The following is a 10,501-nucleotide window of genomic DNA, read 5'->3' as shown; positions in this document are numbered from 1 at the left end:
GCTGGGATTACAGGCACCTGCCACCACGTCAGGCTAATTTTTTATTGTATTTTAGTAGAGATGGGGTTTCACCATGTTGGTCACGCTGGTCTCGAACTCCTGACCTCAAGTGATCTGCCACCCTTGGTCTCCCAAAGTGCTGGGATAACAGGCATGAGCCACCACGCCTGGCCCTACTGTTGCTTTTGAAAAGTCCAGTGCCATCTCAGCCTCTGATCTGTATGTGGCCTTTTTCTCTCTGATGACATTTAGTAATTTCTATCTCTGGAGTTTTGAAAGTTCAGGATGATGTTCTATACTGCGGGTCTTTCATTACTCATGGTACTGCGTAATACTTCGAGACTGTTTAAAAGCAGAAATGCCTTCAGTTCTGGAATTGTTTCCTACAACTTTTCCTTCCTCCGTTTCTCTTGACTTTTTTTCTCGAGCTCCTACGTGGTGCATGTTGGGTCTCCTGGACTGAAGTCAAATTTTCCTATATTTTCTTTCGTATTTTCCATCTCTTAAGTCTCTGGGTTCTACTTTCTGGAAATTTGTTTTTCTCTCTTCCAACTCTTCTGTTGATATTTTTTGAGACGGAGTTTTGCTCTTGTTGCCCAGGCTGGAGTGTAATGGCAAGATCTTGGCTCACCGCAACCTCCACCTCCCGGATTCAAGTGATTCTCCTGCCTCAGCCTCCAGAGTAGCTGTGACTACAGGCATGCGCCACCACACCCGGCTAATGTTGTATGTTTAGTAGACATGGAGTTTCTTCATGTTGGTCAGGCTGGTTTCGAACTCCCAACCTCAAGTGATCACCCATAGGCGTGAGCCACCACGCCCAGCCTCTGTTGAAATTTTCACTTCTGCTATCATAGTTTTAATACCTAAGAGCTTATTATTTCATGAATGTGCCTTTTTTTCCCCATACAACCATGTTTATGACTTCTCAGTTCTTTTTTTCTGTTCATTTGGGTCTCCGTCTTTCACGCTAGAAGTCTTTTTTTTGAGACCGGGTCTCGCTCTGTCACCCAGACTGGAGTGCAGTGGTGTGATCTTGGCTCACTGCAGCCTCAATCTCCCAGGCTCAAGCGATCCTCCCAAGTAGCTGGGACCACAGCACGTGCCACCATGCCTGGCTAGTTTTTTACTTTATGCAGAAAGAAGACTTCCCTACATTGCTAAGGATGGTCTCCAACTCCTGTGCTTAAGCAATCCTCCGCCCTCGGCCTCCCAAAGTGCTGGGATTACAGGCATGAGCCACCATGTCCCACCTGTAAATCTCATTCTATGTGGGATGACCCTTGGATGCCCATTCAAATCTATGGGAGAGGCACTAACCCTGCTTGCACACAGGTAGGTTTCATTGCTCGGTAGGCTTCACTGTGAAGTGACAAAGCCATACAGTTCTAGCTGGCTTTTATTTTTTGAGATGGAGTCTCGCTCTGTTGCCCAGGCTAAAGTGCAGTGGCATGATCTTGGTTCACTACAACCTCTGCCTCCCAGGTTCAAGCGATTCTCTTGCCTCAGCCTCCCGAGTAGCTGGGATGCGTGTCACCATGCCCAGATTATTTTTGTATTTTTAGTAGAGACAGAGTTTCGCCATGTTGGCCAGGCTGGTCTCAAACTCTGGCCTCAAGTGATCCTTCCCGCTTGGCCTCCCAAAGCACTGGGATTGCAGGCATGAGCCACCATGCCTGGCAACAAGCTGGCTTTTCAACAAAGTCCCCCTCCATGTCAATATGTGACAGTCATTTTTCTCGTGAGGTCAGTTTGCTCAGATAGAAGTTCTCCTAGGGCCTGCCCAGAGGCTGGATGATAACCAGGCCCTGGGCTGGGTCAACCTCTCTGAAACACTGCCTGCCGGAAACCTGCCACCTGCTGGTGGGGAAGGGAGCCACCTGGCTATGTGGCCTGGGTGGGTGGTCTGTCACTCTACCATGCTCTTTCAAGTCATCTTCCTGCTTCTAGCCCACCCTGCACAGCCCCTCTGGAAGCACTCCATCCCCAGGGCCCCATTCTTTTGCCTTTTCCACTCGTTTCCCCCATAGCGCAAGTCAGTCCACATTCTCCAATCAGCTTCCCTCTCGCCCATGGGCTTCCTGTCCTGCGAAAGTTTTGTTCACATTACCCCTCCTCAATCATTTACTTTTCTGCGTTGTTTTTTTTTTTTTTTTTTTTTTTTTTTTTTTTTTTTTTTTTTTTTTTTTTTTTTTTTTTTTTTTTTTTTTTTTTTTTTTTTTNTTGATACAGTGTCTCGCCCTGTCGCCCAGGCTAGAGTGCAGTGGCACGATCACAGCTCACTGCAGCCTCTGCCTCCTGGGTTCAAGCAATTCTGCCTCCTGAGTAGCTGGGATCACAGGCACTATACTCAGCTAATTTTTGTATCTTGAGTAGAGAGGCGTTTCACCATGTTGGCCAGGCTGGTCTCGAACTCCTGACCTTGTGATCCGCCCACATTGGCCTCCCAAAGTGCTGGGATTACAGGCATGAGCCTCCGCACCTAGACTTCTTTTTTTTTTTTTTTTCCCCAAGAATATACATGTTTTCTTATTCCTACACTTTCATTTTAGTGGGATTTTGAAAGACAGCAGAGAAATACACATTCCATCATTATGTTTATGTCAAAGTCTGTAATATTTACTAATAAATAAAAATCAAGTTTTAAAAGGTACAGACACAGGTCAGGGCACGGCGGCTCACGCCTATAATCCCAGTGCTTTGGGAGGCTGAGGTGGGTGGATCACTTGAGGTCAGGAGTTCAAGACCAGCCTGGCCAACATGGCGAAACCATTTCTACTAAAAATACAAACATTAGCTAGGCATGGTGGCGCACGCCTGTAGTCCCAGCTACTTGGGAGGCTGAGGCAGGAGAATCGCTTGAACCCAGGAGGCAGAGGTGACAGTGAGCTGAGATTGTATCACTGTACTCCAGCCTGGGTGACAAGAGCAAGATGCCATCTCAAAAATAAATAAATAAAAAGCAATCAATAAATAATAAATAAAAGCTACCAACACAGAATTCTCTCTGGGGGTTTGGGGAAGGAGAGTCCAACAGGGAAACAGTGGTTTTCTCTGGCACAGAGTGGGGGCGGGTCAGATTAGAGACGAGTGTGATTGTATTTTTTTTTGTATTTTCCACACTTGTCATTAATTTCATATTTTTATGAATAAAAAAGCCTGAGGATTAAAAATATTATTAAAAGGCAATTTTCTGAAACAAAGATCAAGACAGTATAAATAGATGTGTGGGAGAAACTCTAATCCCCCAACGGGTGTCTACGTGACCTATGGCTTTTGCTTCTATGCATGGGAGCACTGGGGTTCCCAAGAAACACCTGAGGCCTTCAGAGGTAGGTGGGAGTAGGACAGGGTGCTGAGCAGAAGGAGTTCTGGGCTAGTTTCTATTGCCACCACAACGGCTCTGTTTTGATCTGCTTTATAGGTTAAAAATCTGCTTTATATTTTGATTTTTTTTCTTTTCTTTTTTTTTTTTTGAGATGGAATCTCACTCTGTCACCCGGGCTGGAGTGCAGTGGCGCGATCTCAGCTCACTGCAACCTCTGCCTCCCAGGTTCGAGCAATTCTCCTGCCTCAGCTTCCCAAGTAACTAGCATTACAGGTGCCTGCCACTACGCCCAGCTAATTTTTTTTTGTATTTTTAGTAGAGATGGGTTTCAACATGTTGGGCAGACTGGTCTTGAACTCCTGACCTCGTGACTCGCCCGCTTCAGCCTCCCAAAGTGCTGGGATTACAGGCATGAGCCACCACGCCCCCTGTATATTTTGATTTTTAAAAAGATATCTGCAATCATCAAAGAAGTTTGGAAAGTATCATCAAAGATCTAGAGAAAATGAGGCGAAGGTTGGGGGCAAAGCCTTTAAAGATGCCACCACCCTCGAACCCCTTCCCCTTTCCATCCTGAAATGACGGTAGCTGCCCCAGCGGAATTCTGGGCACACACAGAACACATTATGAACCCAAAGAGCTTACAAGGGGACCGATAGGCCTCGAAGTCATGAAGCTCACAAGCCAGACCCAGCTATCTCAGGCCCCGAGACGGGTGTGTGTGGCCAACGTCCAGCCAGTGTTGGTCTCTGGCCTCAGTGTCTTCATTTGCACAATGAAAGACTGCATTCATCTTCTAAGCTAATGTCCTAGAAACTCCAAAGAGCATCCTCTTACTGAGACAGTGACTACCAACTCTCTGGAGACACAAAATGGCCCACCTAGGCACTCCCTGAGAAGCAATACTGAACTATAAAAATTCAATCCACTTCCTCCAGAAAACTTTTAATATTTCTCTCCCCGATCAAGCCAGCCTGGCAGCTACTATGGCCAGATTAAGTCAAATACCAAATGCTGCAACTTAACATCAGGCTCCCGGACTTCTCAAAGCAAAGCCATTCCTTCTTTTCCCAGGCAGCAGCATCTCTCTCCTGGGAATGGCTGAGGTCTGGTTCACTTCCCCACTCGTTGGCTCCTAGCACCAATGTGGGTCACTCTCTTCCTTTGGGCGTGATAGTCCTAATACCTCCTTTCCTTCCCCCACACACTTGGCCCGTTCCCCCAACCTACCTTTCTCCAATAGTCCAAGAAAGACCAGCAAAGGCCCCTCTGTCTGGCAGATTAAAGATGCTTTAGAATCAATAAATGTCATCCCGCCCTGGCCTGAGTCTGAGCTCCTTATCTGTTGGGGAAAAAAAAGAAAGAAAACTATTTTAACAAGAGAGAATTTCAGAAACCTGTGCATTCTCTTACAGGACGTTAGCTCAGAACCAAATGCTTCATCTCAGTCTCCCCTTTTGCAAACCAATCACATTCCACTTGATCGGCCTTTCTTGTCATCTGCGTCAGTACCACCCCCAGCTCCCTTTGGTGGTACCGAAACCAACCACAGGAGCATTTCCAGTGCCTGGAGCAGGAATGTGCACTCAGATGACTCAGATCGTTTTTAGAGCTGTTTGTTGGTTTTGTTCGGTTTTTGAAAGCAAAGTAATTGATCTGAGCCAAGCCTGGGTTCGAGTTCCATTCAATGGATGCAAAAAGCAGGTTGGTGAACTTGAAATCTTTATTCCCCATGTGGGTCTATTTTCAAGGCCCAGGTCTAAAAGAAAATCCATCCCCTATTGGGCTGGAGATAAAAAGGAAGCGTGTGAGGGGAGGGGCCGCCCACTCCTTGCATCTGTGGTGCTTCTTCCCCTACCTCAGCCGCTCCAGGAAATAACAGAACCCCAAAGAGGGAAAAAAGATACTAGAGCTCCAGACCAAGCTAAAGACCCAACTCCAGGTGCTGGGCATTGCTACCTCCACACCTGGGAGACTTCAGCCCAGAGCCCACGAGGTGGGCTTAGGTTTAGCACAAAACCAAAACCACCCGCTCCCCATAAGACAAACAGCAGAGCCCTACGAACCCGCTGGAAAAGGCAAGTGTTGCAGGAACACATTTCCCAAGGCCCAAGCTGGAGTCCTCTCTGCAGCCTCCATCCCTGGAAGGATGCTCCAGTGACCCTCCTGCGGGAGCCCAGGCGAGTGGGCTCGGAAGCTCCCTTCCCTCAACATCCAGGAAAGCTGGCAAGCACTTCCCAAGGCACTGCCGCCAGAGAAACGCGAGGTCAGCACCAAAGGCTAAGGAAGAAATCCCTTCCATTGCTGACCAATTAAGAGACTGGCCAATACCCGAGTTACCACGACAAATTATAGCAGCTCTGGCACAGGGAAACGAGACAGGATCATAAGGAAAGCCCTTTCAAAACAGGAAAGACAAAGCCAAAAGCAGAGGGAGCCGAGAAGGAAGGGAAGGAGAAAATTCGTCCTCAGGAATTCGGGTCAGGAAATAAGAAGCCAGGACAAAATCCACAAGAGGGCGGCCAGGGAGAAGGCGCTCCCCCGGGGAAGCCGCAGGACCTCGGGGCTTTGGTCTACCACCCTCTAGCCCCTCTGGGTTCAAGGGCACAGCTCGGGAGGGACAGAGCGCAGGAGGCTCGGTCCCGAATCGGGGGCAGGGGGAGGGGAGGACGCGCACAGCCACTGCTGGGTCCCTGACAAGTAAACAGCCTGCCCCGAACAGGCGCGTCCTCGTGCGAAGCCCGCTGGAGGCCCCGCGGATCCCATCAAGGGCGGCAGCCGAGAAACCTGGGATTGATTCCCGACCCCCGGGGGGCACAAAAGGAATCAACCAGATTAGGAGAGGAAAGGAGAGCGTCGCGCGGCCCACGGCTGAGAATCCCACCGAGAGCGCAACCCCCTGCCTCGGCCCCCCCAGTCCCCACAGCCCCGGACCCCCAACGCTTCCACCAAACCGGCCCACCCCGCCCCAGGCGGACAAAGCCCGGGGCTGGGAGGGGTGGGACGCCCGGCGGGGGCTGGGGGCGGGGCACGCGGACCCCGCAGACGCCCGCACAGGTGGGCTCCGTACCGGGTGTCGGTGCCGGGGGGCGGGGCCCAATCTCCCTGGAGACAGTTGCCCAGGGGACACAGCGGGCGGGTCCCGGAGTGACGGGAGGACGCCAGCCTCCGGGCAGCGGCGCGGGGCCGGCGGGGGCTGCAGGGCAGGCCCGCCGCGCGAGGTGCAGGCGAGCGGGGCTCGGCGGAGGGGCGCGGCCCGGGGCGGGGCCGGGACTACGGGCCGGCGGGGCGGGGCGCCGGCTGGGGGCGGGGCGTCCCCGGGGCTGGGGCGGGGCCGGGGCCGGCCGCAGAGCGGGCACCGTCGGCAAATTCTCACACCCCCAGCCAGGAGAAGCGCCGGAGCGCACACGGGCGGCAGAGAGCTGAGAGGACTCTGCAAATCCTCCCCGACCCCTGCTGTTCTCTCCCGGAGGCCCAGGACGTGGCCAGGCGGGGCCCTTGGGGTTCGCGCCCCGAGCCCTAGAACAGCCGCGGGACCCCGACGGCGTGCGCAAGCTGGCTCTGGTCTAGGTCTCCCCTTACAACCGCGCCACCTGCAAAGCAAGTCAGGGCTGGTCGTCCACCAAACTGCTTTCGCTCCCCGCTTCGCAAGGCATCCGCAGAAAGGGCGGGGTACTAGACCCAGGTCACAGATCCGGAGCCAGGCTCGCCCGAGCAATTGACCAGCCCGGGCTCTGGGCTTAAATCCAGCCTCTTGGCTGTTCCCCAGCTGATGGGCCTTTCCATCGGGGGTTCCCTTATGTGTCAGATTTAGAAAATAAATGAGTATACCCAGGACTTTCACTAATGCATCTATCCATTACAACGAGCGGTGTGCGCGCAGTAGTTAACAACACCAAGACATCCCTGCCCCGCACTTAAAATCTGGGCGCTCCAGTGTTTTTGTTTTTGAGACAGTCTTGCTCTGTTGCTCAGGCTAGGGTGCAGTGGTGTGATCATAGCTCACTGCAGCCTCTACCTCCCTGGCTCAATCGATCCTCCCACCCCAGCCTCCCATGTAGCTGGGACCACAGGTGCGCACCACCTGTTTAAAAATTTTTTTGTAGAGGAAGGGGGTCTAACTATGTTGCCTAGGCTGGTCTCGAACTCCTGGGCTCAAGCCATCCTGCCGCTTCAGCTTCCCAAAATGCTGGGATTACAGGCGTGAGCCACCGCGCTCGGCCAGGAGCTCCAGTTTTTATCCAGGCATCTACACTGTAAGGTAGATGTTGTTCTCCCTTGGTTGTAAGTGGGGAAGCCGAAGCTCAGCGGACAGGGACTCTGACCCTCAAGCATTCACACAGACACGGTCTGCACAGACTCTTGGGCCGAGCCAGCGCTGGCACCGGTTTGGTTTGGTGCTGAACCCATACCCTTCTTGCTCTACGAGGGCCCATCTCCGCTTACAATATTCTTTCAGGTACACAGCCCAAGACTGAAAACTTTGCCACAGGGGAACGAAGAGGAGGAAGGGGGTTGACCAGAATCACCCCTGGCGTGTTCCACGGGGTGGGAGAAAGTGGTCCGAAGAACACTCCTTGGTGGTCCTAATTGCTCCACCTGAGGCCACGGCAGGGCCCGCATTCCAGGCCAAAAAGCCCCAGGGACCTTCCTCGTGCCTGCGAAGAGGGCAAGGAGAAAACACGGCGGAAGACCCCGAGAATCTCCAAAAAGCCCGTAATGAAAGGACCAGGCGGCCGGGACCCGGAGCTCCCCAGCCAGGGCGCGCAGCTCAGGCCTCTGCGTCCCAGGTGCCTCCCAGCACCAGGCATCCCTGCCAGGGGTCCCGGATGCCCAGAGCACTCCAAGGAGGAGAGACAAGAGAGGGGGGCCAGGGTGAGAGGGGACACCCCTCTTCCCTGGCCGTTCCTAGAGGTCATACACAGACATTCACTCAAAAAAACACACGCTTGCACGCAGATGCGCACTCACAGACACAGGCGCAATCATGTAAACGGACACAGCCAGAGACCACAAACACTCGTGCTCACACACGCGCTCTCACTCTTCATACCCTGCACAGGCGGGCACTCACCCGCCCACAGCCTGGCTGCGCGTTCGCAGATCCCGGGAGAAGGCGGAGCCCGGGCCCCGGCCCCGCCCCCATGCCCTCCCCAATCCCCCCCTCCTCCCGCCCCCCCGCCTGCCGGAGGGGTGCGGTGAGGCAGACATCCGAGGGCAGCTGGGACCCCCTGACTCAGCCGGCGGGTGAGTCAGGTCCCCTGCAGGCCACCCTGGACCCCCTCTAGAGCGGGGGGTTTCCCCAAGATGAGCCACCGGAAGTCACGCTAGACCTTGGACGGGCAGAGGCTGGGAGGAGTTCTGGGTGCAGAGCCCCCAACCTGGTAAGTGCAATGACCCCGGGGCTAGCCCACCAAAGAGATTTTTCAAAGGGCGAACGAGTTTCAGCGGTTCCTCCACCCTCATTCCCCACACGTAGGAGCCCTCCTCTCCCCCCTCCCCCCGTCCTGCAATCGTCCCCCTGAGTAAGACTTCCGTTATCTCCAGCATGGATGGAGTGAAAGTCAGGCTCAAACACAAGCCCCCCATCAGCAATGGAACCAATGATCGGCTGGGGGTTCAAATTGGGGATGTCAGGCACGGGTGTCTCTGGAGCCCAGAGAAAAATCCAAGGTTCTTTGAAATGGCAAAAGCCCCCAAAATTCACTTTCCTGTATTGCAACTGCCCTGACAGATTCTAAAAACATAGAGACCATAAATCAATTGGGGAAGAATTAAACGAATTAATACAGATACATGGAAAATCTCTAGAACAGCACCTGGCATGCTTATTCAGTATTGGCTCTCACAAATGGGTAACAGACACAGGAGATCAAGTCACTTGCCCCAGGTCACACAACTAGTTAGTGGCACAGGTGGAGGAAAAACCAGTCTCTGATTCTTTGTTCGCAGCTCAGGTACCTTAAGTCCTTTCTGAAATTGATAATATAAAGAAAGTAATTTAGTGGAGAAATAAATGAATTTTGCCACTGTTAAATACCAGAGTAGACTGGGCACAGTGGCTCACACCTGTAATTCCAGCACTTTGGGAAGCCAGGGCGGGAGAATCACTTGAGCCCAGTGTTCAAGACCAGCCTGGGCTACATAGTGAGAATGTCTCTAATTTAAAAAGAAAAGAAAAATCAGAGTAAATTAAGGCGGGTATGGTGGCTCACACCTGTAATCTCAGCACTTTGGGAGACCGAGGCGGGAGGATCATTAAGGGCCAGGATTTTAAGACCAACCTGGACAAAATAGCAAGACCTCGTCTCTACTTAAAAAAAAAAGAAAAAAAAAAATTAGCCTGGCATGGTGGCATTTGCCTGTAGTCCTAGCTAGTTAGGAGGCAGAGGGAGAAGGATTGTTTGGCCCAGGAGTTTAAGGCTGCAGTGAGCTATGATAAAGCCACTGCACTCCAGCCTGGGTGATAGAGCAAGACCCTGTCTCAAAAAAATAAAAAAAAAATTCAGAGTAAATAGAGAAATTAGATTCCTGCCCCTCTACTTGCTACTAAGAGAACCAATCTTCTTGTTAAATCCCCAAACACAGGCAGGAAACCAAATGAGCCTCTGCTGTCACTCATTGGAGCCTTTGTTCCCTTCAAGGAGCCCTAGAAGAGGGGAGAGTATTTGCTGCATCAGTCACTCCTCCGTCTCCTGACACTTTGTAGTCACCTCGCTGTGATGAAATCTCAGCTTCTCCCAAATGCTCACCAATATCCCAGCCCCCAACCTTGCTGGAATTCTGCTATTCTCTAACTCAAATTGGCATTCAGCATTTCTAGATGTGGTCAGATAAGACACCACTGCTGAGTGGGGTCAAGCCCAGGAAGAATGAAGTCAGAAAAAAATAAGATGCAAAGCCAGGAACCGCGGAAGGCGCCTGTAGTTGCAGCTACTCACAGCTGAGGCAGGAGGATCGCTTGAGTTTGAGGCTGCAGTCTGCTATGATAGCGCCTGGGAACAGCCACTGCACTCTCGCCTGGGCAATATAGTGAGATCCTCATCTCTTAAAAACAAATTTTAGGCCGGGCGCGGTGGCTCAAGCCTGTAATCCCAGCACTTTGGGAGGCCGAGGCGGGTGGATCACGAGGTCAAGAGATCGAGACCATCCTGGTCAACATGGTGAAACCCC

General features: G+C 52.2%; 2 protein-coding genes across 4 annotated transcripts in view; one reads left to right on the top strand and one right to left on the bottom strand.

Annotated features, from left to right (window-relative positions):
- The window catches only part of PIK3CD (phosphatidylinositol-4,5-bisphosphate 3-kinase catalytic subunit delta), a 75,259-nt gene that overhangs the window by 36,066 nt on the left and 28,692 nt on the right, over nt 1-10,501 (bottom strand). For all 3 annotated transcript variants that reach the window (XM_037729556.1, XM_017503646.2, XM_017503604.2), the window contains exon 2: nt 4,559-4,670. The gene's annotated coding sequence lies outside the window, so the exon portion shown is untranslated. The remainder of the gene's footprint in view (nt 1-4,558; nt 4,671-10,501) is intronic.
- LOC108286071 (proline-rich protein 2-like) overlaps nt 8,048-10,501 on the top strand; it is a 31,744-nt gene continuing 29,290 nt past the window's right edge. Inside the window, exons 1-2 of the mRNA XM_037730758.1 lie at nt 8,048-8,203; nt 8,391-8,575. Of these exons, the coding sequence (XP_037586686.1) occupies nt 8,048-8,203; nt 8,391-8,575 (341 nt within the window). The remainder of the gene's footprint in view (nt 8,204-8,390; nt 8,576-10,501) is intronic.

This window comes from Cebus imitator, unplaced genomic scaffold (assembly GCF_001604975.1).
Source record: "Cebus imitator isolate Cc_AM_T3 unplaced genomic scaffold, Cebus_imitator-1.0 Scaffold15, whole genome shotgun sequence".
Taxonomy (NCBI): domain Eukaryota; kingdom Metazoa; phylum Chordata; class Mammalia; order Primates; family Cebidae; genus Cebus; species Cebus imitator.
Note: the sequence above shows the minus strand (reverse complement) of the source record. Positions and strands in the feature narration are given on the sequence as shown.